Source organism: Ovis canadensis, chromosome 26 (genome assembly GCF_042477335.2).
Source record: "Ovis canadensis isolate MfBH-ARS-UI-01 breed Bighorn chromosome 26, ARS-UI_OviCan_v2, whole genome shotgun sequence".
In the NCBI taxonomy this organism is placed as follows: domain Eukaryota; kingdom Metazoa; phylum Chordata; class Mammalia; order Artiodactyla; family Bovidae; genus Ovis; species Ovis canadensis.
This window is the reverse complement of record NC_091270.1, coordinates 43,978,287-44,005,023: the sequence shown is the minus strand read 5'-3', so window position 1 is coordinate 44,005,023 and position 26,737 is coordinate 43,978,287. Positions and strand designations below refer to the sequence as shown.

The 26,737-nt window shown below is 38.0% G+C and overlaps 1 protein-coding gene across 20 annotated transcripts in view; it reads right to left on the bottom strand.

Annotated features, from left to right (window-relative positions):
* NRG1 (neuregulin 1) overlaps positions 1-26,737 on the bottom strand; it is a 232,663-nt gene that overhangs the window by 23,281 nt on the left and 182,645 nt on the right. For all 20 annotated transcript variants that reach the window (XM_069572866.1, XM_069572857.1, XM_069572868.1 and 17 more), the window contains one exon: positions 10,525-10,654. In XM_069572866.1, coding sequence (XP_069428967.1) covers positions 10,525-10,654 — 130 coding nt within the window. The remainder of the gene's footprint in view (positions 1-10,524; positions 10,655-26,737) is intronic.

The window sequence follows — 26,737 nt, the reverse complement described above, 5'->3', positions numbered from 1 at the left end:
TTTACATAGTTTGTTTTTAATTCTTCAAAACGAGTTTTTATAAATGAACTGGTTATTTTTGTATAGAATACTTTTGCTGAAATGAGTAGAGGAAGAACTACCTAGAGAAATATAAAAATAAGAACTATAACCTGTGAGGTTGGGTCATTTCTTATGGATATGTCATTCTACCTGCTTCAATTAAGAATGTCTTTCCATGTAATTTAAGAAAAACACATGGAACCTTGTTTTCCATGTACCTTATTTGATGTAAAAATTTGTGAAGTATATGAGATTTTATTTTTATATTTTTTCTGAACCAGGACTATAAATCCATATAGATATATACTATAATTAAGTAGGTAATTCCAGAACTAAGAATATATTCTATACTGACCATTTCATCTTACCTGTTTGTACTCTTCATAAAAATTTAAATTCTTAATTTGATCACATAATAACCCATTTGCTTCATACAAAGAACATAGTATGTGTGACTATGGCGTGTGTGTGTGTCTATGTGTGTGAGAGAACTATTAGAGCTAAGAAATGCACTTATTTAAGAATCATGAAATTCACAAAGAGCTCAAGAATCATGAATCCCTTAAGATAAGAAAAACATTTATTAGAAAATTGCCAATTATGCATCTTAGATGACATTTTTGAAATAAGAAGGCATGGGACAACTAGATGAAGGGGATCAAAAATCCTACCCAATCAATTTTCTAATTAGTACAAGATTCTAAAATGATGTTTCCTAGGAAGCTAGTATTATAAGATGGTGGTTTATCTCTATCATAAAATGATACAGAATATTTGGTGCAGTAACAGGAGATCTGCATAAGGTATACCAATCCTTTTTGGAATTACCTGCTATGTCTGAACCAGAGCTATCCTTTCACTAATGTTTATCTTCACTTGGAGGCATTCTCTTAGTGTAAATCCTTATTATTATTCAAAGTGGGGTCCAAGGACCAACAGAATCAGTGTCTGCTGGAATCTTGTTAGTAGACACATAGAGTCTCAGGCCCCAGTCTAGAACTATGTAATAAGAATCTGTATTTTAACAAGATCCCTAAGAGATCTGTATGTACATTAAATTTAGGATGTCAGGGATCCTGACTTCCAAAGATGCAGACTAAGGCCCTCTATCCTGGCATTGCAGAATCTTGCTGTTTGGATGTGAGAAGTCCATTTGGCTTCACTGGGCCACAGCTGTCTTCAGTGATAAAATGATAAGATTTATCTAAGTGATTATCAAAGGTTTCTTTTACCACAAAGGTTCTGGGAGTCACTCTCCTACATGGAATCACTGTGCAAAAACCTGGCATCATCTCTTCTGAATGTATTACCAGTCAGGGAGGACTCAAGAACTTTAAAACCATGCTTCTGATAGAACTGATACGTTAAGACAATCATGGAGGCAAAACAAAAGTCAAATACCTATTCCCAGGCCAGTCACGGGTTCAGAGCTATAATCATTATGTAACTTTTGTGGACATCTGGAGTTGTTGCCCAATCAGATGGGAGGAAGTGGAAACAACTTCTGCATAAGCAAACTGCAGACTGCATTGATTGGGCAGAGAAAGCATATGCAAATGGAAATGCACTTGATCTATGAGGTCTGAGTTGCTCAGTCGTGTCTGACTCTTTGTGAACGCATGGACTGTAATCCACCGGTCTCCTCTGTCCATGGGATTCTCCAGGCAAGAATACTGGAGTGGGTTGCCATTTCTTTCTCTACGGGATCTTGCTGACCCAGGGATCAAACCCAGATCTCCCACACTGTGGGCAGACTCTTTACCGTCTGAGCTATCAGGAAAGCCCATCTGATCTACAGGCTCTGATTAAACTCTACAGTATGACTCCTACAAGAACAGGGTGACTGTCTGGCTGCTGGCATACTTTTCTGTTAGCATTGTCCTTTAAGCAGCCAATCTGTCACTTTCTTCGGAGATAGGAGTACAGTAGCTTTAATCTCATTGTGAACAATATGCTCTGGTCTGAGTCTGAGCACCTTCCAAGAATTCTATGTCTTAGAAAAATCTGTCTGAATAATAACTGAGCCCTTACTGTATATATAATGGTATATATACCATTTATTTTACCGATCAGATTAGAAGATAGAGATATTTTTAAAAATGTTAGTATTTGCTCTTATACAAAGATAAATGAAGATAAGCAAAGGTAAGCAATCTTTGTTCGATATTTGTTCTTCAGGGGATGAAAATTCATAGTTTCTTCTGAACGAAGCACTCTCTTCAAATACAACATCAACTCCTTCCTGAGTGTCACCTCCTCACCAACCCATGTCCAGACCTGGGTGAGGGATTCCTTATTTGGCTCTTACTGCATGGTGCCTGCCTTTCTTCCACTGCCCTGACCTGTTGGTCTTGTGATTATCTCTTTGTGAAGACGGTGAACAAATTCTGATCATTTTATAGCTCTAATGTTTTAGTCCAGTGCCTGGCTCTTGAAGGCCTCTCATAAAATACTGGTTAAATTGAACCTGATTGAAGGTTAAAACATAGTGTTCAGTAAAGAACTGTATCAAAGAGACCCAGATAGCCAACTGATTGGCCAAGTACAGGTCAATGTCAAACTTTTGGCTTTCATCTCTATAGTTTGTGACCAACTCTCTCCTCTGTAGACTTCTAGATAATTTTTTTTTTTATGGTTCCTTCCTCACAGACTCCTTCCCCTATACAGAAACCTTTTACATTGAGTCTGGAATTTGGAAAAGACTCCAAATAACTCTTTAACAGTAAGTCTGTTACCTCAAATTTAAATCCCATTACTGAAATTAACCCAGGATTCAATGAAGCAGTTACAGTCTAGTAACCAAGACTTCTGCATAGTAAAATAAAAATGGTTCTTAATAATAACCTTAATACAGTTATTATTATATAATTCAGCATATATTATCATATATCAATATCAGCATATATTATCCTGATATGCTTACTGTGTAATCGATTATCAACTCATGTTATTTTGTGAATCAGTTTAGTGTTTGGTGTATTTTTTACATTCTAATTGAATAAATTATTCCGCCCCCCTTTTTTTTTGGTGGAGATACTAAATATCATTAAAGATATTTCCAGAACCCCAAGAAACTTTCAGTTATTTAGGATTTGCTAATTTTATAAGCCATTATAAATGGCTTAGTGGTTTTTGAAATTTATGGTCAATTTATAAACCATCCTTACATCCCTGCTTTTCCTGCCTTTACTTCTTGGTTTCATTAATTTTCATTAGGTTCTCCCTTGATCCAACAGGAGAAGGGAAACAGGTTTACATATGCTATTTCCCCTCTATTTACGCATCACTCCACCAGGAGATATTTTAGACAATCATTCAAAAAAGAAGCAGCCCTACTGTCTTCTCACTCTACCTCAATATTAGTTGGGGTATTTCCTTCACATAGTACAACATCTGAAGCAATTTCTTTGATGTCCATGTTTACAAATAGTAGGTAACGGAAAGGCCAACATACACGTGTGAAGGGTTATCGGTGAGTTTAAACGTTGGGCTTTTAAGGACTTCGGCCTTTACTCTGTAAACCAGACTTGGCAGTGCACACACTACAGTGCTAGCTTGTTTTTCTACAGGATCCTATTGCAAGGGCTGACTGTTTTCACCCCTTCACTCGGGATTCTGACTAGAGCTCGCCCACTCACTGGCTGAGTCTCTGTGTTGTACATTATTCTTTCCCAAATGGACTGTTGCTATTAGTCTGCATTTTTCCAAGATGATCTGCATTCTGTTATCTACTGTGAAGTGAAATTTCTTAAGGTTCATATCTGCTTTTCTAATTTGTGTTTTAGTGTTCCTTATGGTATCATCTGCAAAATACATTTGTTTCCTCATGGAAATGCCTTCTTCAACATCATTAAAGAAAGTATTAAATATAACATGTTCCTTCAATAACATTTCCTACAGATCCAACCTTAGACCTCCCCATCACTGTTCAGCTAGTACGGATCATCCCATTGCTTTTTTATTATGATCTGGGGACTAGTTCCCAATATTTGAGATAACGGTACACACTAGAGTGGCCACAGTGGACTCATGGATAAATACTGAGGGGGGAAAAGAAAACGAAGTCATCCTGGATCTGCACTGTTGGTTTTCAATGTCTAAGACATACAATCCCACTAATGAGGTGTCGGTGTTTATGAATTAACCTCTCCTTGTTTGAACCCTGGTGCCCTTCCCAGCGTTCTGTTTGTACAGCTTGTTCTGAAATGCTCATCTGTAGATGAAAATCCTTGCCATTGTTTACCCTAAATGATGTATCCTTTATTTTGGGGTCAAACAATTTCATCGGATATGGGCTCAGTCTATAGCCCATACATCTCTCTGTCCTTGTGACATGATGACTTATGGACTCGGCTAATTTGTGGTTTGGTTTTGTCTCTGGAGGATGCCCCTATACACAGCATAGCGATTCTGAACCTTCCATCCACTCCAGCCTCATTTGATGATGAAACCTCTAAATACTCACTTTTGACTTAAATCTTTCAATAGAAATATTTCAAAATGGTGCATTTTATTTTAATTTTTGATTTTCCCCCAGACTTATGGAGGTATTATTGACAATAGTGTCTACACTTAAGCTATGCAAACTGATGATTTATTATACGTTATTAAATGACTACCACAAAGAGCTAATTAACTCATCAGTCACCTCATACGGTGACTATTTAAAAATTTTTTGGTTATAAGATAAATAATTTCAGTTATAACTTATAACTTCTTCAGTTATAAGATAAAAAAAAAACCCTGGGATCTAATGTGAAATTAGTTCATAATATGGTATCGTATATTTGAATTTTGCTGAGAGATCATTTTATTTTAAATAGACTATATACTTCTCAAGGCGAGGGCTGCATAAACATTTTTTCCCCCATGGAGGCTCTGCTTCTGGCTGGTTGGTGTCCTTCATGATACATTCCTTAGTTCCCTAAATACTTGTCAAAGCACTCAGCACACCTATCATTTACAATTTAATTAATGATTTGAAATCTGTCTGCTCCTCATAGGCCTATGGACTCCATGAGGGCTGAGACCAGGCAATTTTGTTTACTACTTCATAACGAGCACAAGCTAAGAATTTGCCTCATGGAAGAAGATCAATAAATATATGTGGCTGCCTAACTGATTTCAGGAGAAAAAAAGAACCAAGCTGTTAAGAACACAATGCAACTGCTTTTAGGCCAAACTGCCACTAAATTGATTTCTATAAGAACCAAAATATTTCCTTCCATCTGTCTTCTTGAAAGTCAAAATGAGTTCATAAGTACCTAGGAAGTGCACAGCAGGATTGTAGATACAGAGAGGGACACAGAAGAAATGAGTACTCCTTCAGTAACATTTTCTACATGTTACTGTAGGAAATGACTACAATGACCATCACTGTAGGTAGGTCATCTGAAGAGCTGACTCTCTAAGATCTTTGCCATGAGTCCTACCCACTCACAAAGGTTTGTCTCCCTGCTCAATGTGATAGCAGGTACGTGTCTCACTTGCTCTGAAGGATGAGGTCTCCCAGAGCTGGCTGTTCTTAGGCACTCGAGGACTAACCCAAAATATATTCCTTTGCTCTATTCCAAATGTCTCCTTCTACAGCCATGATGATGAAGCCACAGGACACAACTTGAATCTGAAACACCAGCTGCTGATGTGCTATAAATATAGTATTTCATCATCATTTTTACTTGCATCAATTATTAAGCAAGGATTTTATAAAACCTTAAGCTTAGCTAATGTCTTGATTTTTTCTCCCCATCTTATCTAGTGCCCAGGTGTCTCTAATCTGTACGGAAGTCTCTCTTCCCTAAACATCTTCTAGGTTTACGGTGTACCCAAACTGTTCCAGAAGTGATTCTTGTTCCAGTGTTCTTGATTACTTGTCACAATGTCCAAAGTCCTCTCCCTGGTTTTCAGAGCTCAGAAGCTGATTCTCCTAACTTGACTTTTTTTGTTTGTTGTTTTACTTCCCAGAATGGAGTTGCTGATCTAGGTATGCATGTCACTGTGTCTAATGAGAAGATTAGATGGTATGTTATATGGTGTATTTAATAGTATGTGGAAAAAACTCCATAAATGATGACTATGCTTATAAAGTCTTCAACAAATTCCAGTCTTTTCTTTTCCTTCTTTAAATTCTTATTATCATAATAATCAGTGCTCTACCACCTGGGATAAAGACACTCTAATTGATGTACTATTTTAGTTACTCTATTTCCATAAATAGACTAAGTTCCCAGGGACCAGAGACCATGCTGTATATTTTCACTGTATTTACAAAAATGCCTGGGATAGATATAGCTGTTTTATAAACACATTTTAATTAATATTTAATCTACTGAGTTTAATTTATTTTAGCACATTTGTTGTGACTTTATCTCCTATGGTTAAATATTTTTCATAACTGTCTCTATAATCATGTGTAATACAATATAGGCCCTTATATATACTACATGGTTTCATAAAAATTAATTAGACAAAATGATAAGCTCATGTTTAAAGGCACCTCCCACTTTCCTATGTTTTGTTTGTTTTCTGTTTCTATTTTTAAATATAAGGAAATTAACGATCAGAGATACTACATGATTGAATGAACATCAAATGCAAAGTTATAAAGCTAGCTGGTGGCCCCAACAAATCAAATAAAAATGGCTAGTGTTAAATAAAATGAAGAATTGGGAATTAAACATGATAACACAGTCTGTTAAGACAGGTGTATGTATTTTTCCAATGTCTACAGAGAGAATGTAATTCTACCATTTATTTTTTATTGTAAGGAAAAACTCACTTCCCCAGAGTTAGAAGTGCTTTCACAGAAATGAGTTCATTTAATTTCACTGACTCCTGGGAAGAAATTTGGAGAACATATTCATTCTATGTTATAAATAAATTGTCCAGAGAGTTGAAGTGAAAGAGCTCAAGACTAGTCACCAAAATTGGTGGTTAAAACTCTAATCCCCACATGGGGATGCCACATCTGTCCACAGGACAGCACCGTGGGTTTATAAATATGGTCAGGTGGAAAGCCATTTTTAGATTAAAAAAAAAATCACATCAATATGCTCCAAAAGAGTTCTCTTAAGTATAACTACTCAGAAGAGCAGATATACAAGAACAGGGGAGAAAACCAAGCGGATAATCTGGACAATGTCAAGTTCAAAGTGTTTTGTTTCTTTGAACCATGTGACTACATGGGGCACCAGAGGGTAAAAGATGGAATGATTCTTTTCTAGTCTTTATGCAGTCTTGAATAGAAACTGTTTTTTTTTTTTCTCTCCCCCTCAGGATAAACTTTAAATTATTATAGAGAGAAGAGAAATATAAAAGATGAGAAACACCGCGGAAATTCCCACACTGTTCCCAGGAGAGAAGTCCAAGTAACAGCAAACCTCTCCTCAGAGAAGTGTTTAACTGTTATATGGTTAATCCATTTGGAACACCTTGTTCTAAATGGAGAGACAAAAGAGATTTGCTGTAAAGTCTTCCACTTCAGCTCCCAAGAAGACAACAGTGGATTAGGTGACCAGAGAGACCACTTGGAAACTTACACGCTTGTGGTGTTTCTGAGTCATGTCTTAAGTCAGGGATAAAGCTGACTTTGAACCATGTGGCTCATGCTTCAGAAATGTTTTGCTCTAGACAGATGGACCATATGGAAACTATGAACTGGCTTCATACACGGGGCGATGATGAGCCAATGCAACACTTTCACGTCTTCTGTTTCTATTCAAGTCGTCCAATGAACAACATATTATTGTAAGACTTGGTATATGATGTGCCTTTGTTTCATTTCTGACTAGTGATTGTTTTTAATGTTATACATGTTTGCAACACAGGGACTAAAAATATACTCATTTAACAAAAAAGGCATGAGACATTTTGGATATTGACTATACTCAATTCTTCAGTGTTCTGGCTTGCTTTCATGTATCAATAAAGGCAGTGCAAAAGGGGGATAAAACTTATCAAAATCATAGATGTCACAGGTTTTCTTCCCAACAAGAGCTAATGATAATATTTAACACTTTTCTCAAAGATTATAATTACCAAAAAAAAAAGATATGATAAAATCATAGTGCAAATTTTCTGAGAATTGGTACAGGATTCAGTTGGAGGACACAATGTTTATTTGTGGTTTGCTGCTTTAATAACTATTAGAGGAATACCAAACATTTCACATTAAGATTAGAAAAATATAAAACAAGTATTTCTTTCTAGATTGGGCTTAATGTTTAATGAAAAGCTGTATGGGTGAAAAAAAAAATCACAGCTGTTGGCACAATACCAAAATGGAACCAATGAAGAGCACTTAGGTGATACCATGTTTTCCATAGGTCGTGGGAGGGCCACAGAAGAGCTGAAATTAACATGTGGGGAATAACTGCACTGGGTCCTAACAGGTATTCAGAAACTATCATATGTACTCACTCAGCTTGCAAATCTTTTTGCAAAGGCTAGGATGAAAAAGATCATGTTTCATTATCATAACTAAAATCGAGTGGTCTCAGATGCTTTTTTAAAGAGGTAAACAAACAAAACCCCAAAACAGGAGGCACAGATTTAAATAATCTGGGTACGATTGTTCAAAAAGGAGAAGCATCTAAGGAACTGTAATTTAAAGGTTTTCTTCCAAGGAGACTTACTGAAACATAACTAGATTTGTATGTCTAAGACTAGGGCAGACTAGCAGGATGTACCCATATAGTAAATGTACTTTATTTTACAGATTATAATTCTTAGCTTCTGATATTTTCTATTTTGATCAGAGAAAATCTTATAGGAAATTACAGAATTTATTCATTTCTACTCACAGTGAAAAATTCAGGGAGGGAGGAATGTTTGGGACATATTCACAGCAAACTGGCAGAATCAAATGCTAAAACTGACCCATTTTAATTCTCCGCTATAGGTGCATAGTGGAGAAGGTGATGGCACCCCACTCCAGCACTCTTGTCTGGAAAATCCCATGGACGGAGGAGCCTGGTGGGCTGCAGTCCATGGGGTCGCTAAGAGTCAGACACGACTGATCGACTTCACTTTGACTTTTCACTTTCAGGCATTGGAGAAGAAAATGGCAACCCACTCCAGTGTTCTTGCCTGGAGAATCCCAGGGACAGAGGAGCCTGGTGGGCTGCCGTCTATGGGGTTGCACAGAGTCGGACACGACTGAAGCGACTTAGTAGCAGCAGCAGCAGCATAGGTACATAGATTTGATATGCTGGTGACCAAAAAAAGTAAATCTTTAATTTTCAAACAATAAACATGTTGGCATAGGAAACTGTTCGGTGTTATGCCACAGCCTTGATGGGAGGGGAGTTTGGGGGAAAATGGATACATGTACCTGTACGACTGAGTTCTTTTGCTGCCTACCTGAAACTGTCACAACATTGCTAACTGGCTAAGTCACAATATAAAATAAAAAATTAAACATCTGACAGTCATAAAATCATTCAGACCTGAAATAAATTATTTTTATATATATGCTTTCAGTTTTTATCTTGCTTCAAAGTTTTGAAAAGTCTCTTACCTATTAACTTTATCTTGGCTTATAATTATTCTCTATATTTATGAAAGATACAGCTTCTAGTTAACTACAAAATAAACATGTACTTGTAATCATTTCAATGAGACATTAAATATCTTTTAACGTGACAAATTATTTGAGTCCATGGACCACACAGACCCTATATATCAAGCATAAACTAAAAATGCATTGCACAATAAATGTGCTTTTAATAAGATCTACTAATTTTAACTTCAGGGTTTTAATATTTAATGTCCTGACAACATCTTTGTTTAATTTTGTCTGTTGAGAGAGAATAACTGTGATACTTCACAACGGTTCATCAACTCCTTCAGGTCATTGGAGAGAGCACCATTTTAAATATATCTATAAATAACTACAGTGCATGAAAAAACACTGCCTTCTACACGCAATGATGCTACACACACTAAGTGCATTTCCAAACTAATAACACATTGCTGGTTTTTCATTAGTGAGATCAACTTAAACTCCATTTTTAAAAAGGAGCTATAAAGCTAATGCCAAGTTTAACATATCAGTCAGCAAATAATTGCCTGCCTTTCTGCTTCTTTTAGTTGTCCTATTTGCTTCACAGGTGACACCAGAGTAAAAAGGAACATTATCTTACAGCTTCAGTCATACATTGGCTGGAGATGCAAGTATCCAAAGTTCTAGGCATCTATGATATTTGCACATCTCTCTTAAGTAACAAGGAGGAAAACCACAAGGAAAGCAACTTTATAAATATGAAGGCAAACAAACAAACAAAAAAACAACCAAACACCCACATGGAAAAAAGCAAAAAACCATTCTGGAAATAACAGAGTAGATAAATGGTGTGACCTTTTCACAACACTCTACAAATAAAACAGCATTACTCAAACAATGCAACAAAACTGGAAAAGGCAGCAGCAATACATCATGAGACACAGAATCGTCTGAAAGAAGCGGTCATGGACAGAAGTCACACAGAGGGTTTCTTTTCTTACTTGCACAAGTATCTTGAGGGATTTGAAAGGTCTTTCACCATGAAGCACTCGCCTCCATTCACACAGAAAGTTTTCTCCTTCTCTGCACACTTGACAAGATGGCTTGTCCCAGCTGTAGATGTAGATGTGGCTGGATAAAAGATAAACAAGGGAAAGTTTTACGATCATCTTTCCCTCTTCTGAGCAGCCTTTAAATGCTCTTAAAAGGAAGAGCTCATATAAGATACGATGTACTCCACGAGACTTTCTGGCTTAATAAACAACAACATTAAGACTTAAAGACATTAAGTACTTTCTATGTGTAAATAAATAGAATAAAATTATAAAAGGGTAATTATAGTTAATTTAATTACAATTAAATAGGAAACAAACATTTCTTATAACCAACACTTTATCTTCTAAAGAAGTGGCAAAGAGAAGATCTACTAAGAAAAATACATTTTCCATGTATGGCTGAATCCCTTCACTGTTCACCTGAAACTATCACAACACTGTTAATTGGCCATACCTTAATACAAAATAAGAAGTTAAAAAAAAAGGAAAATTTTCTAAGCAGGCTCAAAAATAATGATATAAATTCATAGCAGCGCAACTGAATTTAGGTATCAATTTAAAACGGCAACTAATTGATAACATGATTTCATTTTGAAATGAAATATTATCTGACACAGTCTTAGTGATTTTTAACCCTGTATTCTCCTTATTAATTTCTATTTTAGTATTTGCAACTGGAATTCAGATCCCGTTGTTTACTTATATTCGACCTTTCATGTAGTTTTCCATTTTCTCCTGCCTTTCTTTTTCATTTGCTTCATCAGTGCACATTGTGCTTTGACATTTAACTTAATTGCTCCTCTAATTCTGCTTGATTGTTACTCTACCTGATCAAAATACTCAGCATCTGATTATTTACTTTCTGCATGATTCAATTCCTTTCTGGTCTCTTATTCTTCTGTCTAAGGCATGTTTGGGACCATTTCATGGTTCTCACCAATGGCTTTTAGGAGGAAGAGCAAAGGACAGTCAAAATGATTTGCACTTTGGAGACAGATCTGGTTCAAATACTATCTGGTTCAAATACTAGCTTTGTGTTCAAGAGTAAGTTACTGAACCACCCAGATGGTCATTTTTCCCATTTAGAAAACAGGGGACTCTTGGAAGATTTTTACAGAGATTATCAATAATCTAGGTAGAGGATCACTGATTCTTTGGACACAAGTTTGAGCGGGAGATAGACAAGGATAGGGAAGCCTGGCGTGCTGCAGTCCATGGGATCACAGAGAATCAGACATAACTCAGCGACTTAACAACAACAAGGTAAAGGAACTGGTGCTAAACTGGCATCTGATGAATAATAGCAGGTGGCAAAATGGAGCAGATAGGGAAGAATCTCAATTTTGGTATCTATCAATCAGATGTAAAGCTTAATAGAAATCTGAAGATTTTCAAAGAGGCATGCTTTTCTTGAATAATTACTATGGAAATTAAAAATTGGGTTCATTTTTAAATTCTTCCAACAAAAAGTTCTTTTCAGAATGCTTTTCTAAATGTCCAGCTCAGGTCTATAAACGTAACCAAAGAATCACGGGGTGATTTCCTTACCCTCTCTTATCAGCTAACCTTTTACCATGTCTTTTTTTTCCAGGAAGAAGGGAACATAATTTGCATCATTTGGCTATAAAATCATTGAGTAGGCAATTTTTATATACCACTTAGCATGAATTTTGACATATATCTTCATGTGAAAAACTATCTACTTAGGTGCTATGCATATTTTCATCCATGGCAACTGCCTTTAAAAACATTAGGTGGGTGTTGTCTTCAATGTTAAAGGTTTTGTGCTTAAGAACTTTCACTGCTGACAGGGGTCTATGGAATGACAAATTGGGCAGAGTATTTCTGCTGAAGGGACCGCCCACAGAGTTCTGTCACCCTATTCCTGCAAAGGAGCTCTTAGCCTCCAACAGACCCCAGCAGCAGTCCCTGAATCCCTCCTGCCAGTCTGCTAAGAATTCCCCCTTATTCAAGCTGGGCAACAAACCCTGCAGCAGGCTCTTCCAGAACAAATGCTGAGGCTTTCACTAAAAACATCAAAACCAACATTCCCTTCCCTGCCAAAGCAGACACTCTATATTCATTGCAAACTAACAAAGAAAATTAGCTGTGATAGATAGAAGAGACACATACATCATACCTATTCCTTGGACGTTCTGATCTTGCATTATCAACTAAGTAGCATTAAGAAACGTGGGGTTAAAACTTGAAATAATCCATTTCCCCTCCCCAATCCTTTAAAAGTATTCTCCCTGACATGCATTATCCTTTGCATGACACCCTCAGTTATGACACAATCATTTGAAAAGTCCTTAGATCATGAAATAGGATCACTAGGAACAGGAATAGTTGATAATAAAATAACTCTTGGAGAAAATGAAGTAGCAGCTCTCTTATGTGGTCAGGGACTATCCTACATAGTGCTTGCATCCTTTAGCAGCAGAAAGAATAAAAATGATCATGGAATTACAAAGCAGAAATTAACTCCCAGGAGAAGCAAAGTGTGGACTGACTTGGTACAACTGTTCTGAACCAACAGCCAAACACAGGAATAAGCTATAATTGTCGGAAGAACCGGGGCTGGAAATGGTGATAAATGCACCTTTCAGATTTTTGCCAGGCTTCCTTATATTCTCCTTAGTTGAACGCTGTGCACAGTCAGCCCTAAGCAGATCTATAAATTCTGCAGCGATATCCTTTGTCTTTGGCCTATACATGCTATATTGCTCAGTCAGTTTCCGTTTGGTAATTCTGCCAGAAATTAATGAAACAGACAAAGCAGATTCTTCAGCCAAAACTGTAGAAACAGCATTCTTTTTAAGGCAGCTGGCAGGAATTTATAAGAGGTAAAGATTACAGTTCTGCCAAGAGAATATGCTTTTGATATCTAAAAGATGACCTTCGTAGCTGCTTTTAGAAGTAGGAGACAGAGATCTCACTTACTCAGTCCTTAATAAACTCTGCCTCCTCCTGCTTTGTAACTAGTTTGTCAAAATCTGCGGGTAGAGTCAGAAACGACAGCGACTCAACAACAACAACGAAAATAAGTGCTAACTGAACAGCAATTAGGAATATGTAACTATGACTTCATTACCTTTACGTCTGGCGTTTATATGGACATTTTATCCCAAACAGACTTTCTCTGGGATGTTACCGATTTCAAAATTATAAGGGAGAACGTGTAAGCACAGTAGTTGCTTTCAAGTGTTCACTCTCAACCTGGTCTGTCAGGATAGACAAGTGACTCTCGGGACTAGTGACTAGTGACCATTTTGAGGAGGTCTGGACAGTTCTCCGACTTAACCAATGATGTGCAGACTAAAATTCCCATTTTAAAGACTCCCCAAATCCTGCACCATGCAATAGGATCCTTCCTTTCTAGCCTGGCTGCCTCCCTCTCTCCCTTTCTTCTTTCCATCTATCCACAATTCTTTAATGACCACCTAGACATAACAACAGCTACAGTCACTGCAGTGGAAATTTGTAAGGCTGTAAACAATTCTCCCTAAAAGGAGATCTTTACAGATAAAAGGTAGTGAAAGGACCCTGGAGTTAGCTGAGAAGAATCAGGCGCAAGGCACAATTTTGCCAAATACTATCTGCAGGACTCTGGTCCCAGCTACCTGTCTCAGAGTATTCAGCTACAAAAATGAGATATCATAGAATTGCTGCAAAGTTTGATAAAATGCTTTGCCAGCTGCAAAATTACACACAAAGAGATGACATGTTTCCATTACTAATGGCATAAATATGGAACAAAGAGAAGCAAAAACATTTCTGTCCGGACTCTGTAATTACATATAATCAGCCTCGAATGTTGTTTCTTGGTAAATTATTGTTTTACAAAATGTGAAGAGATGGTTTGATTTGGAGGGGTAACCATTGAGTGATTACAAAACATGAAGCAAATATTAATAAATTATTCTTTTTCAAAATCACTGTCAATAATTTATACCTATTCAATTTGCTTATAAAATAAAACTGAAGAACAATTGAGCTAGAAGAAAAAGAAACTATCTCAAATATGTAATTATTTTCAACTTTCCAGATCCACATAATTCTATAATAGTTCTTAAAAATTTTTTATTGAAGAATATGATTTATAATATATTGTAAGTTTCAGATGTAATTCTCTAACATTTCTGACTGAGCTTCCAAGTTACATAAATTCAATGTATTTATAATCTTATGTGTTATCTGAACAGTTTAAAACTCTAAAATAGTTAAAAATATTAATAGCAACATGTCCATAGAATATGGGCCATATTATCAGTAACTAAACATTTTGGAAATCACATACTATTGCATACTTTAGTAAACATGCAGAATAAAATTTTAGGAGTAATTAAATGTTGGCTGCTCATTACTAAATATTTTCCCATAGAATCACACAGTGTATTTCCTGTAGAATACCAGGCTTTTTTTGCTCAAAGACAGCCTAAAAAGAAAATACTGCTGGAAAGGATGGTTTACTTTCTTGCTTGTTTTATGTGGTGTTTTCCTTATCAGTGAAGTAGATAGTACCAACAAACCATAGCTATTACACAAAAGCAAACTGCTGATAAGAAACCAGCCTATTCTTCTTTGACAATTAGCAGGAATTAGTATGAGTGTATAGTGTTTACCCCAAGGAAGGATCATTAGATCCTGTCTTCCCTGAGGGAATGAGCCCTGACTAGGAGTTTTAAGGACAATTCTTAACAATTTACTTGCAGAAGATGAAATTAAATCACTCCATGCAGTCTCCTCAATAACATACACTAACACTAACAAGTTTTATATTATGACATGAAAATGCCAATCACTGCAAAGTTGCAGGGTTTTTTTTTCAATCCTTACCTGTAATATTCTCCGTGGCTATGTATTTAGAAATCTGCATGCTTCCTTGTTCTTGGATCTCCCAGTTTTTTAAAATAAATTTGAAATTACTATTTTTGCTTAGAATATAGCACCTCAGCAATTATGTACCAGAGCACTTTGAACTTCTACTAGGAAAAAGTGCTTATGTTGTTCCTGAAAATGATGCTCTGGCTCAGAAGATGAGCAGGAAAAGCCACGCCACCTAATGCAGTTCCTATAGATGCCAACGATGGGTGGGGAAGGCATTTGTTCTCCAAACGAAGATCCAGAGCCAGACAGAACCACGGAAGCATCATAGCACTGGGTTGGCTTTTTTTTTTTTTTCAAGTAGTAATTCAATCCTTTGCTGAATAGCAAATAGATACTTGGGGGAAAAAAAGTGATAAGAGAAGATCAAAGAAACCCATCCTGACCTGGGTATTCCCAGAGCTGATCTCCTTGGCCTCAACTCTGCTATAGAGACACTTCCCTCGTCCTAAGGGAAGAACCATCATGAGACCATAAGCGGAACCAGAACTTTCTAAAGTAGAATTACAGCATCTCACTTCATGGACCTCAGCACTCACTAACAAACTGGAAGTAATGTTTTTTAAGATTTTTTTTTTTTTTTATGGAGACCATTGTTTAAAGTCTTTATTGAATTTGTTACAATATCACTTCTGTTTTATGTTTTGGTTTTTTGGCCTTGAGGCAGGGATCGAACCCACACCCCCTGCATTGGAAGGTGAAGTTGTAACCCCTGGACTGCCAGGGAAGTCCCAAGCTGGAAATACTTAGAAGCTGGTAGATTACCCAGAAGGTAAGCATCTGTCCAAAGAATAAGCTGACAAGGGCTGACAGAGGTTAACTGGTTAAGTGATGGACTTGAGCTTTAGTATCTAATGTCTTATATTGAAAAAGTGGATACAAATCATCTCAAAAGAATAGTTTTGCAGCCTTTCATAAAATTGTTCAAGCAATTCACAAAAGTGTACAGGATGCCCAAGGTCACAGAAGTGAATCGGGACACACTTATTTTCTATTTTCTTATATGTATTTTGGGGCTGAAGTTGGTTCATAGGATTGCCTTTAGATTCTTCCCTCCCTTACAAGCTCTCTGGGAAGACTCTAGTATTATTTCTTCCTTCTTCAGCAGAATGAAAAGTGACCCATGGGGGTTTCTGCTGGTAAAACAAAATTCTAACTTTTGTTGTAACCCTGAGCTCATTTGTAGCTAAACAGAAAACAGATTCTAAGTTGCCAGCAGTTGCTGAGCAAATGCTTGGGTGTCATTAGATAGCATTATCCTTAGAAAAATAAAACTTGTCAAGAAAGGTTATTTTTCAAACAATAGATGTTGCTTTTTTTTTTTCTTTCTTACAGCACATTTCACTCACAATGATCACAGGGTGATCATTCTAGTCAACTGCTTCTTAGAGCAAGTTAATGGCATAAACACCTTTTGGGATGTCTTCATTTTGCTAAAGGAGTCTCCTACAGTGGATTGCTGGCTGGGTGGAGTCACACAAAAGCTACCTTTTCTTCCTTAAGCCAATAATCTTTTCATAGCGAAGAAGCCACTCCAGACATACAGGTCTGCTGTATATTTTCTATTAATTGCTGACAGTTTTATCTGAGTATACAATTTCCATAGCCGGAAGCCAACAAACTTTCAAGTTGTTTGTTGACTCTTTTCCTATTCATTGACTCTTTTCCTATCAGTAATTTTCCTAAAGGAGTAAAATCCATATAGCCTACAAAGCAAATACTAGCAATACACTTGACTGGCTTAATTTGATGTATTTATAGATCTCACCAATCTGCATGCAGGTCAGGAAGCAACAGTTAGAACTGGACATGGAACAACAGACTGGTTCCAAATAGGAAAAGGAGTACGTCAAGGCTGTATATTGTCCCCCTGCTTATTTAACTTCTATGCAGAGTACATCATGAGAAACGCTGGACTGAAAGAAACACAAGCTGGAATCAAGATTGCCAGGAGAAATCTCAATAACCTCAGATATGCAGATGACACCACCCTTATGGCAGAAAGTGAAAAAGAACTAAAGAGCCTCTTGAGGAAAGTGAAAGAAGAGAGTGAAAAAGTTGGCTTAAAACTCAACATTTAGAAAACGAAGATCATGGCCTCTGGTCCCATCACTTCATGGGAAATATATGGGGAAACAATGAAAACAGTGTCAGACTTTATTTTTTGGGGCTCCAAAATCACTGCAGATGGTGATTCCAGCCATGAAATTAAAAGACGCTTACTCCTTGGAAGGAAAGTGATGACCAACCTAGATAGTATATTCAAAAGCAGAGACATTACTTTGTCAACAAAGGTCCATATAGTCAAGGCTATGGTTTTTCCTGTGGTCATGTATGGATGTGAGAGTTGGACTGTGAAGAAAGCTGAGCACTGAAGAATTGATGCTTTTGAACTGTGATGTTGGAGAAGACTCTTGAGAGTCCCTTGGACTGCAAGGAGATCCAACCAGTCCATTCTGAAGGAGATCAACCCTGGGGTTTCTTTGGAAGGAATGATGCTGAAGCTGAAACTCCAATACTTTGGCCACCTGATGTGAAGAGCTGACTCATTGGAAAAGACTCTGATGCTGGGAGGGATTGGAGGCAGGAGGAAAAGGGGATGACAGAGGATGAGATGGCTGGATGGCATCACCGACTTGATGGACGTGAGCCTGAGTGAACTCCGGGAGTTAGTGATGGACAGGGAGGCCTGGCGTGCTGCGATTCATGGGGTTGCAGAGAGTTGGACACGACTGGGCGACTGAACTGAACTGAACTGATAGGTCTCACCAGGCTAAATGTAGAAGGGCCACATTCTTTACTGTATTCTGCATTTCCCACCAGTATCAATTTGGCTGGAAGAAGGTCATGCCATTGCAGAAAATGCTAAACTGTCATTTTCCAGATTGGCCAAAAGTTTGGAGTACCAAAAAAATCACATCAAAACAAAGGGAAGTGATCAAGGATTCAGTTATTCAGGGAGCTGCTGCAATTACCATATGACATTTAATGACATAGGTTATTTTATTCACCAAGTAAATGAAAGTAGATGAAAGGTTAAAAGACAGAAACTATGAGGCAAATTCATTATCTTATTCATCAAATAAAAAAAAATCATGGCATATCAAAAATATAAGTCATATGGTCATTTCAAGAGATAATCAACACTGATGAGACTGAAAATCAATTTCTATAAAAGTACCTATAAAGTATTTTTATCCCCCAAATCAAACCTAATCAAGCATCCCGATACAGCTACTAATTTACAGGAAGAACATAGGTCAGGGGGAACATATAAAATAAAGTCACAGGATGGAATTGGAAAAACCCAAACTATGGAGGCTCTACAGGGCAAATAACTAGATTTCTTAAAAAAAAACCTTTAAAGAAGATAAAAAGACAAAGACAACTAGAACTTGATACAGATCCAAGGGTGAGAGAAAAGAAAAACCTAAAAAATAGATATTAAAAAGAGATACATAAACCAATCACAATGAGTAAAACTTACTTAGATCCTGGTAAAAGAGGCACTCTGATCATTGATTAGATAATACATATTACTAAAGGGTTATCCTTAATTGGTATATGTATAAAATACATTATGGTTATATTTTAAAATAGTCCTTATCTTTCAGAGATACATGCTATAATATCTCTACACTGAATAATAAGATGCCTGCGATTTACTTCAAAACAGTAAGAGGAAAGGAAAGTGAGTGAAATCAGGACCAAAAAAAACTGATCACTGCTGAAGCAGATGATGGCTGCATGGCAATTTGTTGCATTATTCTCTGCACTTTCATATGTTCAATATGCAAGTTTATCTATAGGTACATGTTTAAATGTATGCTTGCTGCTACTGCTAAGTTGCTTCAGCGTGTCCGACTTTGTGCGACCCCATAGACAGCAGCCTACTAGGCTCCTCTGTCTCTGGGATTCTCCAGGCAAGAATACTGGAGTGGGTTGCCATTTCCTTCTCCAATGCATGAAAGTGAAATGCGAAAGTGAAGTCGCTCAGTCGTGCCGGACTCTTAGCGACCCCATGGACTGCAGCCTACCAGGCTCCTCCGTTCATGGGATTTTCCAGGCAAGAGCGCTGGAGTGGGGTGCCTCTGCCTTCTCCGAAATGTATGCTTACCAATGTTTAAAACTTAAAAATGCAAAATATAAATTTCAGGCTTTTAAAAAAGATGTCTTTATAAACTGGAATTAGAGTGATACTCTATGCTACCTAAAAGTATTGACTTCTGGCCACCTAAGTCACACTTGACTGTGAAACTCTTGGGAAGGTGGTTTCCTTAATATCAAGACTGAGCAAGAATGCTGACTTCTGCTTTGAAAGTTCTAGCCAATGCAACAAGGCAGAAATAACAAATTGTGGTATAACTGTAGGAAAGATGAAATAATCATTATTGGAAAAAGATATAATTGGATACTATCCATGGAGTTGGTTGCCACTTCCTTCTCTGGAGAAGACTCTTGAGAGTCTCTTGTACTGCAAGGAGATCAAAGCAGTCAATCCTAAAGGAAATCAACCCTGAATAGTCATTTAAAGGATTGCTGCTGAAACTGAAGCCCTGATACTTTGGCCACCTGATGTGAAGAGCTGACTCACTGGAAATGATGCTGATTCTGGGAAAGATTGAGGGCCAAGTGGAGAAGTGGGTGGCAGAAGATACGATGGTTGGATGGCATCACCAACTCAATGGATATGTGAAAGTCACTCAGTTGTGTCCAACTCTGCGACCCCATGGACTATACAGTCCATGGAATTCTCCAGGCCAGAATACTGGAGTGGGTAGCCTTTCCCTGCTCCAGGGGATCTTCCCAACCCAGGGATTAAACCCAGGTTTTCTGCACTGCAGGTGAATTCTTTACCAGCCAAACCACTAGGGAAGCCCAAGAATACTGGAATGGGTAGCCTATCCTTTCTCCAGCAGATCTTCCTGACCCAGGAATTGAACTGGGGTCTCCTGCATTGCAGGTGGATACTTTATCAAATTTGAACAAACTCTCAGAGATAGTGGAGGATAGAGGAGACTGGAGTGCCACAGTCCAAGGGGTTAAAAAGAGTGGAAACATGACTTAGCAACTGATGAAGAAATGGTTGGATACCTATATTAACTAGCAAGAAAATCGAATAAAATAAAAGAATTATATTCACAACAGCAAGAGTAAATATCAATCAATTAGGTCAGGTAGGTGTGATCCTAACAATAAATATGCAGAATGGGAGATACTTTGAAAGGGTGATATAGAAGGGGAACTGCATCTGTACTTTGGGTAGAAGAAGGCATTCTATTAAAGGGAAAAGCAAATGAATTTCTGGATGTAGAAAACTAAATCTCACATTCAATGAAAAGCAGTAGTTCAGTTTGGGAGATGGATTGTAAATAGGGAGGTGAAGTTAATGAGGCCATAAAATAATAATACATCCATATTAAAGAAGCCCTGGATGGAATTAATGTTTAATCTGTAGGTCATGGAGGGAGCTGGGCTTTTGCTTAGGGCCATAATTAATAAAATTAATGGTCTATTCTATAGTGTTTGGAAGGGGAGAAAAATGGAGACCAGGAGATCAGTGAAAAAGCTGATATGAAGGCCTAAAGAGAGAGGAAGACTGCTCAAAATAGCACAGAAACGATGGGAGAGGAACCGGCGACATATTGAAAAGTTACACTACTTTGTATGCTGCTGCTGCTACTGCTGCTAAGTCACTTCAGTCGTGTCTGACTCTGTGCGACCCCATAGATGGCAGCCCACCAGGCTCCCCTGTCCCTGGGATTCTCCAGGCAAGAACACTGGAGTGGGTTATAGCATATACATTAAAATTAAGCAAGAACTAAATGATGACATTTGTATTTCACACCTTGTATTGCACCTCTTTCTAAAGCATTCAAACAGCCTAAACACACATTTTCTCATTACTCTTCACACAATCTAGGAACTACCTGTGATATTATTAGACAGAGGGACTGAAGCCCATTCTGAATACTCAACACTCATTGGTAAAATCAAAATGTCAAGTCTTGCAGCCAAAACTACATGACTGATGCTTTCCTAGTGTAACTACCACATATCTGTTGATATCAAGGAACCTGTTACAAGCAGACAATATTCTGGTTCGCCCAAAATTCTAAGTATACAGATATGTAGGTAGTGATAGTCTTAGGATTTATGAAAGCATGTCCTTGACAGAAAATGATTCCCGACAAATCATTTAAAGTAATTATGTTCAGTATTTTGCATAAAGGAGTCTCTATAAAAGTATAGGGAAAAAACAATATTCAGACAACACAGACATCATCTTCCAAGGGTTTCAGCTTGGAGTCAGACCTCTTTGATCAGTGGCTCTCTAACACAACAGACCTGAAGACTATCCCTTCAAACAGCACCTTGGCAGCTCTAAACCCCTAGACTGTCCATCACTACACGCCATTTAGCCAAATTACAGCAATTCTGTGTTTCTGTGATGACTGTAGACATAAAGAGCCAGACTCCAGTTCCACAAGCTCAGTATTTTCCACACTGAGGCCAAAGGTTGTTGTGTATAAAGTAATGAAGCAGTAAAAGCATGTTTGACCATAGGAATCTTGCTGTCTTGCACTTGGTTAATTTCAACCCACAGATTTTCCCAGAACTCCCAGGAGTTCCCTCCTCCCAGGTTCGTGACCAGAATAGCAAAACATCCCTTCCTGTAGGATGATGTGTCCATGAAATGTGTTTCTGTGGTTTTTAGGGTCCTAGCACAAATTCTAGGTCACCAAATAACACACAGAAATCTTTTTTCAATATTGCTATGGCCATTTATATATGGTCAGAAAACAAAGTTTCAAACACACAACTTTATTTTTTCTTCAATTTTTTTTTTTTATGGAAGTATAGTTGACTAGAAAAGGAAACGGCAACCCACTCCAGTATTCTTGCCTGGGAAATCCCATGGACACAGGAGCCTGGCAGGCTACAGTCCACGGGGTTGCAAAAGAGTCAGACGTGACTTAGCAACAAGACATCATCATCAACAACAACAACAAACAGTTGATTTGCAATGTTGTGTTAATTTCTGCTGTGCAGCAAAGGGATTCAGTTATACATATGTACATTCTTTTTAAATATCCTTTTCCATTATGGATTATCATGGAATACTGGATACAGTTCTCTGTGCTGTACAGAAGGACCCTGGTGTTTATAAATGAAGCTTACATCTGCTAACCCCAACCTCCCCCTCCATCCCTTCCTAAGCCCGTCCCCCTTGGCAATCACCACTCTGTTCTCTATATCCGTCCTTCTGTTTCTGTTTCATAAAACAGGGTCATCTGAGAAACACACATAACTTCAAATGCTTCACCTCCAGAGAACACTTTGCCCTGCTGCCCAGAGGACTAGCTGGTCTCGTAATATTTAGTTCACCCTAGGTCTTATTTTTCTAAAGAACATATTCTTTTAAGGTTAGAGGTGGGGATGGGAAATACGACAGGCAAACCCCCGCCTTTGCAGGAACTGGGCCGAAATTATAAGTTAACCTGCATTACATTATGCCTAAAGAAGCTTTCCTTCAGGACTTGGGATTTTTGTTCTATTTTGTTTTTCAATTTCTAGGCCTTCACACTCAGGCTGAACAGACACCTGTTTTCCTACTGTTGCCATTAAACCTTGTTGTTCAATAAAAAGGAAACAGACAGGTGCATGCTTTGAACTCTTTTTCCAAAGTACACAATATATTAAAAACAAAACAAAACAAAACCTGGAGCCATGTGTTCAATGTCCTACTCTCATCATCTGGTCAAACTGTTTTATATACTGACATCATTTGCTTGTTGGAAAACCTCAATGGAAATCATCATTCCGCTTACAGCTAAACCAAACAAGGGCACCTTGAAACACGTTGTAAAAGAAAGTAGAGGAGAGAGGCCAGGATCTTATCAAAGCTGCCTGGCTGTTTCCCTGCTCTGGAAGAAACAGGGAATATTAAGAAGGTTCACATGTAGGGTCTTAGTTATAATTTATTGTTTTTTTCACATTTTAAAAATTAATCTTTAAATTGAAGGATAAGTGCTTTACAGAATTTTGTTGTTTTCTGTCAAACCTCAACATGAATCAGCCATAGGTATACATGTATCCCTTCCCTTTTGAACCTCCCTCCCATCTCCCTCCCCACGTTTTCTTTTACCTGGAGGTGATATATCTAGCTGGGCAATAAAACACTTCTATCTCCTGATGCTGCAATAATTCAGAACGGCTATGGTCTTCCTGCCTTTCAAATATAAACCACAGACACTGCAAGTCTGTATCTAATACAGATCTTTGCTCTTTCCATTCCTCACTGAGGGCTCCATACCTAAACACTGATGAAGGAAACAGCATATAGCAGGAAATCAGGGCTGAGTAGCCCCTTAGCTGTGAGGGAACCATGGCTCTGCAAATCCACCCCAAAACATCCAAGCAGGCAGAACTCAACCCAACCTTAGCCCACATCCACTTTGCCAGTTTAATTCCTCCTGTCCCTATGCAGTTTCTGGAGAGCTATCAAACGTCTTCAGCTGAAATTTGTCACTTATGCAAAAAGTTTTTTTTTTTTTTTAATATCCTATGATGCTAGGCTATTTATTTATTTAGCACTTGCTATGCAGTGTGTGGGATCTTAAGTTGCCTGACCAGGAATTGAACCTGTACCCCTTGCACTGGAGGCACAGAATCTTAACCACTGGACTGTCAGGGAAATCTAGGAAAAGCTTTAAAAAGAAGTCAAACACTTTGCAGAACCAAACAGTAAGTCTCAGTAGGAATCTGTGCTCAGATAAGCAATTCCAAATACCTAGTGAGAACTCGCCAGTGACTACCGTAATGGGGAAATCCAGCCAGTGTTAGTCATGATTCTGAGCTCCACTAAGGAAAAGTTCACAGACCACAGGCAAGTTCTGGTTATATTTCTTAGTGGAAACAAGACATCCGAGACAAAGGTCATCTTGTTAAGAAGAAACCAGAGCTTGAACCCTGTTCTTTCAAACGACCTGTTTGATTCATGGCTTGTCCCTTAAGGATGCCTTACTTCCTAATAATACTGAAATATAGAGCTCTTTTGTTAAAAGAAAGTTTTTTTTGTGTGTGTGATTACACACCTTGCTAGTGTGTTCGATACTTAATCCCAGGGATGTAAATATCTTCATAGACATCAGTCCCAGGTGGGTGATCGTTTCTGTTGAGGAAATTGCTTCTCCCTGTATCTTAATGCCTCAGGTTCTATGCCCCAAATTTCAGTGCTTCCATTTTTCTCAGAGTCTAAAGAACTCACAAAAGTGAGTCATTATTCTACAGATGCCACACAAGTTCCTGGAATTACATGGTGATAATGAGAAAAGGATCTTAATTACCAGACAGATGTTGTTAGAACTCAGTAATCCTTCACCGCTCCTTCACATTGTTTTCCATTAAAAGGTTATCACAACCTGTCAAATGGCTGCATGGACCTATCACAGCCACCAGACTAGGCCTGAGGTCCATGCTTGGGAAGTTAATTTCCCACTTGGCAGAGCACTGTTTGTGTGTGTGTGTGTGTATGTGTGTGTGTGTTTGCTTGTGACTATCACTTTCCTTCCTTAGAAAATCAAACTGCACTCTGTTACCCATTGACTTAAAGCTGCTTTCTACCTTAAGATTTTTTTTTGGGCGGGGGGGCGGGGGTGGGTAGAAAAAAGTGACAGGACTTGAAGAATTCATTTGTAAATAAGGACGGTGGCTATTTTGTCTTTAACACAATCTCATCAATCCTGGAATCAAAGCTCTTTTCCTAGAGCTTATAAAGTGCCCAAGATATCCCATGATTTCCCCCCATTTTGTTTTCTAGACTTCTGTTTTTAGTCTAATTAGTTGACATTTTTTCATCATAAAGTCAAATAAAATTTTCAGCAGACTGAATAAAAACGAGTTCATTATTTACCAATATGGGTAAAATATCTGATTATTCTTTAAAGTATTTCAAAGTCAATGTTAATCCTTTGCCCGATGCAATCCTTCAAAGAGCCACCTAGTGATTCTGTTTTCATTTTTTGTCTGTTTGTTTGTTTTCAGGATTTGAAGGCCATTTCATCTGTGAATTATTTCAGTTGTAAATAACAAATTTTAGTCGCTCAAAGGTGAACAAGCAGGACACATGGAGGAACAGATGGAAATTGTAAGCGAATGCATAGTGTCAAAATATTTCTTCTAAAGTCAGAGCTAGACATTGGCACATCCACAGTAATTTTCACCGAAAATGCTGGCCACACATATTTTTAAAATTAGAAAAAAAATCTTACCCGTGAACGTTAGAGAGAAAGTACACAAAAAAGTAATCTGATGGCGGAGGGGAGAGAAAGAGAAAACAAGAAGGATGTTGTTGGTTCTGGGAAAGCTTAGCCCTTCTTGGGCCCTAAAAGTGAATCTGAAGGTCAATTCAATCAGGAAGGTCTGGGATGCCAGTTCTGTGATATAAAGAAGGATGAAGCATCCTTCAGGGAATAAACTTAGTCACAGGAGGATTTATTCCAACTGGAGGGATTTTTGATGCTGAAGCGAAGTGTGGTTAGTTTCCTTGGTTTCTTTTTCCCTGTTGAATGCACCATATTCCTTAGGCCGAGAGCCTGGAAAATTGCAATTTATGGTAAAGTCTAGCTTCAAATCCTGACATGAAGTTGGAGTTTCCTACACAGAACCAAAATAATAGCAACATGGCCATAAGAAAACCTACAGAAATGGAAGAAGTGATGAAATGGAGTCTGTTAAACAGGCAATGTGACCTATGCTGCTGGAATCACATTCTAGAGAAAGGTACCCCAGGACATACGGACAGGTCAAAGAGAGAAGGGGACTGAGCAAGGAATTGTTCTTCATTGTTCAGTCGCTAAGTTGTGTCCAACTTTGCAAGCCCATGGACGGCAGCACGCCAGGCTTCTCTGTCCTTTACTATCTCCTAGAGCTTGCTCAAACTCATGCCCACTGAGTCACATCCATCTCGTCCTCTGTCGCCCCCTTCTCCTCCTGCCCTCAATCTTTCCCAGCATCACGTTGAGTCTTCTTACTTGAGGGACCAGTGCTCCAGGCTCTAAAATGATACTCCTGACCATTTGAGAAACTCTGTGAAAGAAGTCATGAATGACCCAACTCTAGAGATATGAAATACATCTGATTTATTGAAATGTCTCCTCTATTTTATAAGGAATTCTGTGACTTGGCATAAAATGAGGTCAGAGCAGAGTTCCGACTGTTCTTAGATCAGACGACCAGGGAGCAGAGGTCTAGACAGATAGGATCCCTC